We start from the raw sequence: 15,033 nt of genomic DNA, 5'->3' as shown, positions 1-15,033 counted from the left end.
GCATTTCCTCACAGGAGAGGTGCTTCAGCCCTCTGATTATTTCTGTGGCCATCCTCTGGAATCTCTCCATGTCCTTCCTGTGCTGGGAACCCCAGAGCTGGGTACAGTACTCCAGGTGGGGTCTCACCAGAGCAGAGGGAATGAATCCCCTCTCTCAACCTGCTGGCCACACTGCTTTTGATGCAGCCCAGGGTACAACTGGTTTTCTGAGCTGCAAGCACACATTGCTGGCTCCTTCACCAGCACTCCCAAAGTCCATCTCTGCAGGGCTGTACTCAATCCCTTCAACCCACAGCTGTATTGATAGCATGGGTTACCCCAACACAGGTGCAGCACCTTGCACTTTCCCCTGATGAACTTAATGAGGTTCTCAATGGCCCATTTCTCAAGCTTGTCCAGGCACCTCTAGATGGCATCCTGGTACTTGGGACTGCTGAGGCCAGTCTTACCAGTAAAGGAAGGCATTTGATACCCCCATTTTATATGTTATACATCACAGTCCCCCACTCCATCCAGCAGCAGGCCCACATTTCCTCCAGTCCTCCTTTGGTCACCTATGTATCTATAGAAACCCTTTTGATCACTTTTGATATCTCTTGCAAGACGAAATTACTGCTGGGCTTTAGCTTTCCTAACCACATCTCTGGATGATTGGACAATGTCTCCATACTCCTTACAGGTTACCTGTCCCTACTTTCACCTTCCCTATGCTTCCTTTTAATGTCTGAGTTTTTGCCAGGAGTTCCCTTCTGATTCATGAGGCCCCCTGGCACTTTTGCCTGACTTAGTGCTTTTGGGATGAACTGTTCCTGAACTTAGAGGAGGTGATCTATCAATACTAACCATGTTTTCTTTCTTGGATCCTTCTTCTCTCCAAAGCCTTATCCCATGGGACTCTTCAAGCAGAAGGAGCCAGTACTGCTGTCCTGAAGTCCAGCATAGTGACTTGCAGTTTGCTATGCTTCCTCCTCTCAGGATCCTGAAATCCACCACCTCATGATCACTACAGCCAAGGCTGTCTTCAACCTTTGCATCTCCAACAAACCCTTCCTTGTTTGTAAGTATGAGGTCCATGAATGCAAGTAGCACCTCTCCTCATTGGTCCCTCCAATGCTTGGGCAAGGAAATTCTCCACAAACCTCCCAGACTGCTTATGCCCTGCTGTGCTGTTCCTTTAACAGATACTGGAGTGAAGTCCCTGCTGAGGACCAGGCCCTACAAATATCAGGCTGTTTTTAGCTATCTGTAGAAGGCCTCATTCACTTGCTTCTCCCTGTTCAGGCAGCCTTATAGCAGAGGCCAATACATTGTCAACCATATTGGCTGAGGTTAAGGCTTTTTGTTTGTTTTTTTCTTTCCAGCCTGATAACTTGCTGGTGCTCTTCAGAAAAAGAAAAAAAAAATGTGGTCCCTCAGTGGTCCAAAGACTACAGGCTGAAAACACTGTGTAACTCAGTGCCAAATTGCCATCCTGGACAGTCCCACAAAACTGGTGTTTTTTTCCAGCACACGAGAGGCAGCTACATAGAGATACTACTTATTCACAGAGTGTCATTGAAGGCATACAGCCATGGCAAAAACTATGGTTAGCTAATGGTCTGCTGGTTTTGGACTTACCACTTCAAAGATTTTAAAAGACAACTAAAGTTATCATAAAATTGTCTTTTATTTAGGCAGGTAGTAACAGTCTTTACTACAGCTGGGGAAAAGATACAACACTGGTTCAAACCCATCACGTTCAAAATGTAAATAGTTTGGACACTTCCACCTTCTCTAAGTGCATTCCTTGTCTTCATATCTTGTTTTGAGTCACAAAAACTTCTCTGTAGCTGACTACAAACAGGCATAGAGATGCACCTGAAAATCAAACACAAAGACCACTGCATATTCTTTTAAAAAAGCTTCAAACTTGGCTGTATTTTCTTTAGAATATAATCTCACTGTGATTGTCTGTAAACTATATGGCTCCCTCTTGTGTCTATTATACCACATTTCAGTGGACAAAACATTTTTAACATTAAGCCATAAATAACTGGGCTTTGTTCACCCTTCTGCAGGCATGCAGTGCTCATAAATTTTAAGGAAGTCAGACATACCTTCCTTTCTCTTCCCCTGAGAAGAGAAAACCCTGCAGCTTACAGAATTTCTCTTCAGAACAAACTATAAAAAAAATCTTGCAACTACAAGTCTGCAGCAATTACAGTTATCTTTTGAGCATTCCTTGTATTTTGATACCAATGCAGAGGCCAGATGCACAGTTGAAGTACATCTGCAACAACTTTTAGCTATTTTTTAGTTATAAAATTATATATGTTTAGAGAGGTGTCAGTGTGGTTTACAGAGCCTGGCTAACATGCTTAAGAGTTTATTTTTGTCTCCTCAACATCCCACCTGTTTCTGCTTATCAAACCAGACTACAGTTTAGCTTGCAACAGCTGTGAAATTCATAAATCTGCCCATTCTTCATGTGTAGCCAGACTAAGCACTTGGAGAAAGAGTCAGAACTGCAGCAGTCACCCTTTATGGAAAAGCTAAGGAAATAAAACAGAGCAGCACTTCTCAAACTATATTTGAAACTGCACACCTATCAGAAGCCAAATTATTTTAAAAGCAGTCTAGCAATACTATTTGGAAAGAAAAAGAAGCATTTGAAGACAGGACCTGTTAACCCTTTTATTACCCCCACCATTAGAAATATTTTGTAGACTAAAAATGTTGCAATTAGAGTATTTTACCTGCACAAAGTAGTCCCTTTTTAGTACCTTCAAGTAGCAAAAAACCCCAGCTTTTATTTCAAGATGCTGCTAGCATTACTTCCCAGAGTAGAACAACTATCAATAAAGTAAACATTGTTTTAAGATTTTTGTATTACAAAAAACGTATTTCTACTTAAAAAATATACTTTAAAAGGTATTTGTATTTTGAAAAAATTAGTCTGCATACTGAAAGCAATATGAAAATCCTGGTAACACATGACAGCTTTCATTTAAACACTTCTACTAAAGCAGTAGTAGTACTGAATGAAATGATGTTATACAAAAATCTAAAAAAAACTCATTTAATCAAGCTTGCAGAGTACACTGCCTTTTATAGACAAGCGGGCTTGCTTTGCTTTTTTCATTTATATGAAAAATTTCTCTTTCGCTGTTTCTTCCCTTTTCCATCTGCTCATGAATTACCCTTAGCATTAGTATTTTGTGGGTCAATTTTGTTCAAAACATGATATGAGTACATGTAAGCTGATACTAAAATTAATTTGAGCTTTTATGAATAAAGAAAGATGGTACTTTGTTTTAGGGAAGAAAGAGACTTCTATTTTTTCTCTATGAAGTCTTTTCTTCCACCATTTCATAAATTACAAGCTCTTATTTTTGAGAGCAGAAGCAAATCAAAAATTTAAACTTTTCTATAAGTTTTCATCAAAAACATTAATAATAGCTGCCCAATACATACAGTTGGCATTCCTGGAGCCAACTGAATTTATTTGACTTTCTAATGTGAATAGCAGTATTTGCTGAATAGTAGTGAAGAAACATTCAGCTGAAATTGTGATTACATGGCAGTGCTGAAGTAAGGCACCAGACAACCAGGACCCACTTAAAATTTAACTAATACTTATTACCTCTCATTCTGCAAGGGAAAGTAAATAAAGCAAATGAATCCTACCTGATCTACCTTCATCTCATGTTCAACAATGTGAAACAACAGCTATAGAAAAAGATACATAACAAGAACACAAGACAAGCAACAAAAGCATTTGTCAGGAGAACAAAAAAAAAAGCCTGATCTAATTTTCTGACCATTCTGCATTTCAGAGTTTTTTTTCAATTAATGTTGCAGTCACATAACAGTACTAGTGCAGGATTAGTCAGTGAAAATGACAGAACTGGTCATAGTGATAGTTCAGTTGATTCAGATGATTCAGTTCCGAAAAGAACTGCAAGAGCAAGAATAGCAGCTAGAAGAATTGGATAACGTTCCACAATATTCTGCTAATAACTTGTTAAAAACAGTAGACCTTTTTTTTAAAAACAGTAGACCTTTCACCTTTTTAGGGTGAAAAAAATGTTTTAAGGCACAACATTTAGAAGCTCTGTTTGATCAGGCAGCATATTTCGAGAAACTAAGTGAAGGCTGGAAGACCAAGCATGGACTGGCAATCTAGGATAGGACACAGAAAGAAAAAAAGAGTTGGCTGAACTATTGTTTCCTGTACTGTGACACCTGGAAGGAAGAATTCAGTTCCCTTCCAATATCAAAGCCATTGTTTCTAGCTTATTCCTTGTGCATCTGATTTGGCATTCACCAATCATTTTCAATTACTTCAGTTTTCAAAATTTATCCCTCTGCTCCTTATACTCCATAAACTGAATTTGTGTTTGAAACATATTCAGTTCTTGAAACACCAAACAGCTACACGAAATAATGTAACTTCTGTTGAATTAAAACAGTTGTCAGAAAAGCTTTGGAGCTCTGGTAACACTAAAGGATAGAACTGCCTTGTGTCTTCTGACCTCTCCCATGGCCAAACAAAATGTCTCTAGATCACACATTTGGGGAGATTCAGTACATAGAGCCATACATTTTTTATACAGATTGTGCCACAAAAAGCTTTGAATGTTTGGACATTGAGCACTACCTTGAGAACAACACATCAACGTTCACTTACAACATTATATCTAGATATCAGTCAGAATAACAGAGTTCTGTTAGAAACTTGGTTAAAGTCATTACTTCAACTACATCACTACAAACACAATGAAAAGTTCACCCATCTCAAGACTCTCCATACCCTAACTGTTACCAGATGGATTTATCTTTGTGTTTGAAAGCAATCAAAATAATTACGCTAAATAGAACAGAAAACAACAGTTAATCCACGTTCATTGGAAATACAACATATGCAATGGTTTTATACTGTCAATTAACAATTATAATTTTACTTTGTTAAGTGCAAACTACACATTTTTCAAAGAATCAGACGCATGCATAGGTTGTAGATCCCTGCAGGTCATGTAGAAAAGTTTCCAACCTGCAAACTTCTAGAGACTGGCTAACAGCAGCAAGACGAAAGCAGTGACTGGATCATTCCTTATCTCCTTTTCCCCAGAACAAACAAATCCAGATCCCTTAGTCTCCCATACAGATAAGGGTCTGAAGCAAATTACATCTTAATAGCCCTCCTCTGGTCTCATTCCAGTTTGTCAACAAGTTTCCAGTTCGTTAATGTGTCTTTTGCACTGGTGGGCCCAAAATTGTACAGTATTCCAGATGAAGCCTCACCCATTTTTAAACAAAGGGCAATAATCACTTCTCTCAACCAACTAAATACATTTTTATATATCTATAAGCCTACAGAACTGCAAAATTTCAATAGCAGTTCAAAAAAACAGCAGGAAATTGCTTTAATGATTCAGACTTTCAAATGCAATATACTTGTACTACTATTCAGCATCACTGTTTTCACACCTTCCACAATAAGGATCATGAGAGCAACATGTATATACTATATTTAAGATTCTTACCTGAATAACTTTGTAGAAATAGGCATACTGTCGAGCTGTATTTTTATACTGGCTAAAAACATCATGTATGGCCTGAGTTGATTGAAGATACTGTACTTCATCTTCTTCAAAATAGAGAGGAGTATCATATTCACTGGGGAGAGTCTGGATGTAGGGCAGCCAGAAAGAGTTGGGGTTGGCTCGCTCACAAAGGAGATGGAATGCCAATGTTATATTGCCCATGGCTTGAAGAATTCGATCTTGAGAATACAGAGATCCTGAATTAACCAAGAAAGGTGAGGAACTAAATTGATTCTCCATGGAAAATATCATCTTAGATTTACTTTAAATAATAGCTAAGCACTTAACAGAAAAAAAAAGCTTTTCACGTTTCTAAAATATTTAGCTGCCTACACTGTATTCTACTGCAAGATTTTTGACACAGAAAATGCCTCGTGTACAATTGCATGACAAAACTAGAAGAATATTCTCAATACCTCAGAACATTTTATCTCCAAGTATTATACAAGCTACATGATACGTGTTCAAAATAACACAAACACTTGTGGAAGATATCCAGTGCACTCAGCCAGAAACTAACCGGGAAATTAAATTCTTTCCACTGACACTTCAAGTTTCTAAGTATTCCAAACCTGATGGCTAGCATGATAAGCAAGCCCTGTAATAAAAAAGATCAGCTAAAAAAAAAAGAAAGTCTCCTACTGAAAGATCCCATAAATATTAATTTCTTTCTTAAGAACTTCCTTGAGCTCTTACCTAAGACTGAATTTTTAGCTGACTCAACCGTCATCAACAGTTTTCTAGGAACCCACAGAAACAATTCTTCAGCCTACAGAAAGGAAAGAAATGCAAGAGGGTCAGCTAGCATTTATATGATATGCCAAGTGTCTCAAATATACTCCAACTTTAAATTACAAGCTGTTTGCATTATTTTTTTAATATAAAAAGTATTCTGAATCAAAATTCTTCCTTCTCTTCCAATGCAAATTCAACAAACAACCTGTGTTTCATATTGTGGTAACAAATGTTTCAATCTGCATTACACAAAGCTTTAAACACAGGCACTTGGATACAAAAAAAGGCCCTTCCATTTTGGAACTGCCAATAAGTACAATACAAAGTTAAAGCTATCAGACACATTTTATTGCTAATAATTACATGATCACATATTTTCTCACAGTAGAGTTTTTTCATATTGGCTGTTTTTATTCTAGAAGAACTGTTCAGGATTTTTATCAATGTATTAACTGTGTGCTAATGAAGCTCTTAAATGATTATACTGTGCTCATTTTCTAATAGTCTTTCTACAACAGCTGATTGGTCTTCAAACCTGTTTCCCACCTACAAAATGGGAATGGAAAGACAATTTTAAATGCTTACCTTTTAACAGTTACCTAACTCTGTGTGTGCCTATACTCCTTATCTGATGATAAAAAAATCCTTTACAATTATCATAATTTGGGGATTTTTTTCATTTTCACTGGAAAATAGGTATTGCAAACACCTCTTTCTGAGACAAAAAGACCAATTCTTTAAAAGAATGGACATGAATGAAGAAGAGACTAAATAGGTATTGCAAATACCTCTTTTTCAGGCAAAAACCTTTTCCAGTTCTTTAAAAGGGAAATAAAAGAAGAGAAGAGACTAAATAGTTAGAAAACATGGAATAAAGGGATACATCAGTGTGGTAGAGTACCCCGGTGATTAGGTAAAGAGTATCGGCAACGTAGAGAGAAAAAAAAATTGATTAAAATTCACAGTACTATCAGTAGTCATCAAAAATAATACTCTATTTTATCAATAATGTTATTCTCAAGTACACAGAGTTGGTAATGTTTCAGAACAGAATATGCAGTTAAAAGGGGGAAAAGGGTGAGCATTTCAGAGCTCTGCAGATACATTCCAAACACGATTTTCTAATCTAAGTCAAATGTTCACATGCTCACCTTTATCTCTCTTGTTGCTTTCAAACCAAATCCCTCCTCTTCAAAGTTAGCTATTTCAAAACCCTCTGTGGATGCTCCATTTTCAGTTGCCCACTTTATCAATTCAGGGAAATAGTCATCTCTTTTTCCATCAAAGACAACAGACAAACCTACATACACAATTTATTGAAAAACAAATGCAGAAATAAGAGGATCCAGAAAGATAAAAAAGCTCAGTATAGAAGCCCATGTTAAAAGCTATCTGCTATCTCACAGCAGTGCTACTTTGAAGTAGCTGAGTCAGAACTGGTCTCTGTTAAGTGCTACTCAATACTATATAAATGTCATACCAAATTTTCATCAAATTCATTATTGTGCCAAATTGGCTTACCAGTCATCTTAAAAATGCAACTGCCCAAACTGAGCAGCAATGAAATATGAAACTTTCCTCTTCTTTCCCTTTTAATAAAAGCCAAAATATTTCCAATCTTAATATCAGTGATAAATGCAATCACCACAACATGTAGATATAGACTAAGAAGAATTTGACAGGCAAGCTGTAATTTCATTAATTTAGCACTGCAACTGATGATAAGCAGATCTTGAGTTCCTTCTTTCACACACAAGGCAGTTAGCCTTTTCCTGTAGCATATGGATCTACTAAAATATCTAAGGATAGATCTAAGGATAGATCTAAAATATCCAAGGATCATCTTCCTGACATCACAGAGCTCATCCAAATTTTTACACTTTGCTTCTCCAACAGCATGTGGTCCACCAGTGAAATCACAAGCCTCATTCATTTCCTCAGCTTTCCTCTACTGTGAATTCATTTGAATCTCTCTGTAATAGTTCCTGGCTAAACTCAGCCAGCTCCTTTTGTACCTCTGCCTCTGTGTGTTCTCTTCAATCCAAACTCTAGAGTCAGATCATATTAAAAGCGTCCAAAGGCCCCCCAAATGCTCAGGCCATTTTATGAGTGACAAAATGTCATCAGCAAGATGCTTTACATCAAAGATATTTTGGCTAAGCACAGGGAATAAAATACATTTTGAGATTAAAATCCCCATTTTAGGGAAATAGCATTAGTGCATTTAAAATACCCCACTCCTGCCTCCAAATTTTGCATTTCAAGGCCCAAAACCAATCAAATCTGTAGTTAACTTAAAAATGCAAGTATCATTTAAAACTTTCATCTTTGATGATGCAGTATAAAAATTTATTAAGCATTTCTAAAGTATTTTTTGGAATATAATGCCCACACAAACATAGTAAGACTTCTTGCATAGTTTCTACAGAACTTGGTAGGTATTTACACTATCCAAGATTTTGTTCTTTTGATTTCCAATTTTTGCTACTGTATAATAACCACTGGAAGCTTTTAACATCCAGCTTGTACTTGGGACCATTCTTTAAGCATCTCTAAAATTCTACTTCTGTTCCTCATATACAATGTGGACCAATACTTCCCATTTTTTTTCCAAATTAAAGAGAAGACCAGCTCCTTTAAGTCATAAGCACCATTGGGGAATAAACAGTTTCTACACAGAACAAAATATAGTTGAACCGATGAAAATCTATATAAAAAATTAGCTTTATTTAAGATTTTGCTAATGAGTCAAACAAGGAAACCTTTAGAAATTAAAAATACTCAGTTTTCAAATTGAGAGTTTTCTATACTGAAAATCATTCTAGTTCACATCCTGCAACCCCATGTTCTAGTCAAAAAAAGCATAAAGTAAAACATTTTTGGCAATATATATTAATTTGTACATCTCAGAGCTCCCAACAAGAACTTCCTCTGCTAACTGTCTAAAGCCTCTTTAAGCTAGCAAACTCTGTATATTAACTACTATGTTCTATTTAAAATAGTCTTGAAAGACACCATACCATTGCTACTCACTACGTATGTGAAAATGTTACATGGAAAGACACTTGTATGTCAACAGCAGTGTGGTTAGTAGGTTTTGTATCTTCCAAAGAAAAAAATATGCTCTATTAACATGATACTGTTACATTAATTCTACCATCTCTGCCAGCAGCATCTTCCCCGTGGATGGTTTAATCTTTCTGGTGCAGAAGAAAGATTCAGAGAAGAGGCCAACCCCAATGCTAACTCTGCTCTAATTAACCTGAATTATGACTTACTTTAACCCATATATTACATCATAAAAACCTGGACATGTACAGTAAGTTTACAGAAGTCATGGCACAGTTAAAAATGAACCAAGTTCACATCTATATCACTAGAGAATGCAGTCACTGAAAGAGCATCGTTTATTCTTCCATACACCCACTGCCAAAAACTGGTGTTCAGAGGTGTGTTAAGTCCTTTCATGCAGTAAGATCTTTATGTATCAGTCAAAATATATTAAAAACAGGTGTGAAAGAGAAATTTCAAGCCTCTTCAGTATTTGGTTTATCAAGCAACACCATGAACTAGTCAAGCTCCATTTATATGTAGTCTGGCTTTCTTGCTATTACTGTATAAATACCAGAGAAGAAAGAATTGTTTAGGACTTTTTCAGGTACGTCCAGCCCAAATCTATTCATTGCAAGGTTAAAAAGTTGTTTCTCAGTCATTAAAATATATCCGTCATAGAAGAGGTTACTTTTACTAAAATTATATGAAAAGGATTTTTTAGAACATGCCTCCAAGCATAACTAAATTAATATAAAAAAAGCAAGATGTTACAGACCATAATAGAAGAAAACTGATCGAGTATGAAAAATAAGCATACCTTAAACTTTGGAAAACTGGCAATAAAATTCCTCATGAACTGTGATATTATAATAATTTCTTTATTTTGATTATGTGCTTCATTTAGAGCAGAGAGACTTATTAGCTGCTGCATTTATTTTGTGACATACTTTTATCATCACCTGATGTCCTGATATTGTCTTCCTGAAACTGTTTCAACATCCAGTAAAGTCTTGATGTAAAACAGTTACAAATTTAACTTTAGAATGTTCAGATTTATAGAAGCAGAGCACCAGACTATGCAACCAGGAACCAAGGCAGCCTATTATTCTCTAAGGATTGTTACTTCTAGTCCTTCAGATTGTGATGAGAAAACAATTTCAAGCTCCTTTTTCTACTTATCAGACAGAATTCTTACAGGACCAGCTGTCTGTGATAATCATTCAGAATACTGAGTATTAAAATGGTTAATGCCAGTGGTGAAGCCCACCTGAACATTTCAGAAGCACTTGCAAGTGTTTCACATTTACCTTTCTGCTTTTTGCGGATTTTCTCCACAAGCGAACGGATCTGTACATATTCTTCCCATTCTTTACCTGGACCTGGGGGAGGACTGCTGCATTCTGGAAAGAAAAATGTTTTCTTTAATTAAGTACATTACATATCTATACACACATATACATATATACACATATATATGTATATGCACACACACACATATATATATTTTAACCTCAGAACTATGGTTTCACAGTAACTTAACAGAACCCCAGTACTATTTGTCCTTCAAATATGTTTACATGGCAAATAAACCAATCTCCACTGTTATAATCATCCCATTATAAGACAGGTAATTAATTTAGAGTTTTGAAATCTTAACAGTATAACTTATTTTATTTTTAATATTCTTTCAGATATAAGAAATAGCAAATGTCTAAAAAGCTTGGAAGAAAAAAAAAGGTAAACAACCAGGCCATTAAGTAAATAATATCTCAGATAAGACAAACAACAAAAAAAGTGTCTGTTTTCAATAATTTAAGCAAAGCACTCTGTTTACATTACCCTGCTTACCATCACTCTTGCTGTAATGAAAGCAGATAATAGCATAGAGCATACCTTAAATATTTGAGAAATTTGCTGGTACATACATTTGACCTGCCTAGTCAATACTGTTTTCATAGATGCACAAGTACTGGAGGAACAAGCAAAGGAACACAAAGCCATGCTTTAGCTTTAGATTACATCCACAGTGTCTCTGCCAATATTCTAAATGTCAGTGTGTGGATTTCTTGATCTAAGCCATGTAAATCCAAGTGGACAGCTGAAGATTACCTTGCTCAAGTGATTTGAAAAATCTCAGCATTGAATAAAATATGGAAGCTTGACAAAAAGAACAGCTGATACTTGTCTTTGCTTAGCAAATTAGATCTACGTTTTATTTTTGGTAGCAAAGCAGAGGCCAATTGTAGCATAAGCATCAAACTGCTTTGCCAACTCCTTGTCTCCTCCTCATGAGCAATGCTAAGAAAAATTTTAATTTTTCTAAGGCAACATTTAGATGTGTCCAGAATATGAAAATCTGGACTTCTGTTTCAAAAAGAACTATATCATAGCACAGTTACTAATGACAGTAGAAAGAGTCAATAGTATTTTAGCATCATTGTATGAAATTATGCTCTGCTTTTCATATTTACTAGAAATAATGGATGAGTTCCAAGTTCCTCAACAACTGAAACAATCTTTGGTCTATACACAAGATCTAAGCACTATGAAAAGTTTCCAAACAGCAACAAATTTATCTAAGCAACAAAAATATCTGTGCAATTAAAGTGAGTTGTATTACTGCTTCCCACAGTTAATTTCCCTACTCTAGTATCAGTTCAAAGTACTGATCAAGTGATAAATGGAAACAGTGTAATTCTTCAAGTTTACAAGAAAAACATTTTTGACAAAGCTTAAATGCCAAATTGTCTGGTTGTTTAAAAATCTAACCTAACCCACTATTTAAGCTTATATTCAAATGAAAAGCCAAATGCTGCAACAAAAATGGTCTGGCCAATAAATACCTATTTAAATAAGCCAATGATGGCATATATTAACAGAGGTAGTTTAGTGTGTATCTCAGAATATCTATCTTAAGCACTCTGAAATAGCAAGCTTGGCCACTTACAGAAAAAATACAACTCACTGGCTTCAGCAAGAAAATGTTTTTGAGTGGTTTGCACACCATCCCTTTTCCCAGAGAGGCATAAAAACAAAACTTACTTTGCAATAACTCACTAATTAGATTCAACATTTCCTTTGGAGATACTGTCGCTGTGGCTCCTGTACCTGACTTCTGAGTTTTCACTCGGCTTTTCTTCCCCATCTTCCAACTAAAACAGATTAAGAAGCACACTGTCACCAATTACAATGAAACAAAATATAATAAGTATGAATGAATAGATCTTCTTTCACTAGTCACATAAAAAAGAAAAGAATGAGAAATTATTTCTCACCCATATATATGTGCAAGTATTATTTGCATGGCCTGAATGTAAGAGCTATACAGTGCAATCTGAAGCAATATTTCATGTAGTTGCACATTAATTACTTCAGGGTAATTAGAAACTAGAAATCTTAAGAGACAAAAAGAAAAATTATTCTAATCACATGCAAATTCATTAGTTGTGAACAAATATTATGGATTCCAAAGTATTCAGGCTATAGAAAACCAGGTTATTTTATCTCATCAGCTGCATGGCCAATAGCAGCTGAATTAGTATTTTGACTGTATGTTACATAGTAATTCAAAATGAATTGAAAATTAAGTATTCAATTTCAAAATAAAATCCAAATACCATCTGTATATCTTTGCTGCAGCTTCTTCTGATTCAAGGCAACTAGTTAAAGAAAACTTATTTTCAGTTCCCAAAGTAAATGGAACATCATCTTAGGCTGGTACTCCAATATTCAGTGCCCCTTGTTCTCATGCAGGACTTAAATCACACAACACCTCCTGGAACAGCAGTGTAGTAAGGTGTGAAATATCCAGGGAATTTCTCACATGCACTGGGAGCAATTTCTGATGCTGGCACTGAACAGGCTTCTAGAGGAAGGGTTGTGCAGGATCTGGTACTCATGAATAAGGAAGAACAGCTTATGCATGAGACAGCCAACTGCCTTGGATGCAGTAATTGTGAAACTGTAGTATAAGTCTTGAGAAAAGAAAGGAAGGAAAAAAGCAGACTAAAGACTCTGGACTCACTGCAGTAGACAGAGCTGGGACTTCCTGAGGGAATGATAAGCAGAATGACCTGGGAGGCTAAAAATGTGTCCACGACAGCCAGTCATCTTCCTGAACTCTCTTCTCTGAGCACCAAACAAGCCTTCCCAACATGAAAGAAAATCAGCAGGCACAGCAGGAGGCCAGCTGACTGCACACAGGACTCCTCACTGACAGAACTCACATGAAACAGAAACACAGGTAAAGTGGAACTGGGGACAGGCAACTGGAGAATATAGATGCACTGTCTGGGCAAGCAGAGGATGAAAGAGGGAGGCCAAAGCTTGTTTGGAGCTGATATTGAGGATGAATGGGAAAGGCAAGAGGAAAAGCTTTTACCATGAGCAGAAGACACTCTGGGCAAAGTGTAATTCAGCTGCTAAATCAGGAAGCTACCTAGGTACAGAAAGGTACAGAAAAAGTTGAGACACCTGACACTTTGGCCATGGTCTCTACCAGCAAGGGCTGCTATCAGGTTTACCATGTTTCTGCATTTAGTAGCAAAGTTTGAGGGAGAAAAGCTACCAAATCCAAAAGCTATCTAGGTAAGCTGGACCTACAAAAGTATGTAGCATCAGATAGGAAACATCCAAAGTACTGAAAACACTAGTTGATGTCTCTGGAAGGCTGCTGGCTACCATCTTTGAAAAGTCATGGTAATTGCTCATGACAGGAAACTGATAACTTAAAATCAAACAAACAAAACCCAACTGAAAGGCAAAGTGGAGGCAGGAGAGAGTAAAGGATCCAGAGAACTAGAAAAGAGTGAGTCTCACCTAATTTGCTGTACAAAATGTAGATTGAATTCTAAAAGGAAGTTATTTCCAGGCACGATGGACCTAAATGTGACTGGGATCAGAAAACAGACTTCTAAAGGCAAACCCTGCACTGCCTTAAGCAGAACAGTAAGTGGCTTCATGGACCAGGGAGAATTGGTGGTTGTCAGTGCTTTGACTTATGCAAGGTTTTTAATACTATCTTCCATAGCACCCCAATTATCAAACTAAGGAGACATGGACTGAATAGGCAGGCAAAAAAATCCTTGAATTGTGAAGTTCAAAGAGTTTTGGTCCATAATCCTTTATGCCAACTGATTAGGTGCAGTATTTCTCAGTAGACAATTCTGGCCAACACCATCAGATTTGGAAGCTAGGACACTTACAGGATCCTCAGCACATTTACACACAATATAAAATGGGAAAAGCAGCCAACATGTTGAAGGGCAGGACCAGCATTCAGAAGGATCCCAGCTAACTGGAGGAAGAAGCCAGAAGTGACTTCATTAAGTTATACAAAGTATCCTGCATTTGGGAAGGAAAAGATCATATACAGTATCATAGCTACAGACTGGACCAGCAGCAGCTCTGCAGAAAAGGATTTGGAGACTCTAGGAGACAGAAAAAGCCAGCAGCCATAAACCAGTGAAAACTAAGCACAGTTTGACCTGCATAAGCAAAAACATAAACAGCAGGTCCAGAGAAGCAATTATTCCCCTCTGCTTGCAGTGGTGAGGCCACATGTCCAATGCCGCAGCTTTGGGCCACACAGAGCAGGAGGTACTGGCAAACTGAAGCACATCCAGAGGAAGGCCACTAACAGGGCTAACACCTAAGATGA

At 36.9% G+C, this 15,033-nt stretch overlaps 1 protein-coding gene across 1 annotated transcript in view; it reads right to left on the bottom strand.

The window, feature by feature from the left end:
* The window catches only part of SETD3 (SET domain containing 3, actin histidine methyltransferase), a 62,389-nt gene that overhangs the window by 25,995 nt on the left and 21,361 nt on the right, over positions 1 to 15,033 (bottom strand). The window contains exons 2-6 of the mRNA XM_053980922.1: positions 12,417 to 12,526; positions 10,682 to 10,774; positions 7,472 to 7,620; positions 6,282 to 6,354; positions 5,526 to 5,782 (exon numbers count right to left, since the gene is read on the bottom strand). Of these exons, the coding sequence (XP_053836897.1) occupies positions 5,526 to 5,782; positions 6,282 to 6,354; positions 7,472 to 7,620; positions 10,682 to 10,774; positions 12,417 to 12,519 (675 nt within the window). The 5' untranslated portion in view covers positions 12,520 to 12,526. The remainder of the gene's footprint in view (positions 1 to 5,525; positions 5,783 to 6,281; positions 6,355 to 7,471; positions 7,621 to 10,681; positions 10,775 to 12,416; positions 12,527 to 15,033) is intronic.

Source organism: Vidua macroura, chromosome 6 (assembly GCF_024509145.1).
Source record: "Vidua macroura isolate BioBank_ID:100142 chromosome 6, ASM2450914v1, whole genome shotgun sequence".
Lineage (NCBI taxonomy): Eukaryota > Metazoa > Chordata > Aves > Passeriformes > Viduidae > Vidua > Vidua macroura.
The sequence above is the reverse complement of the archived record's forward strand: the minus strand, read 5'-3'. Positions and strand labels throughout refer to the sequence as shown.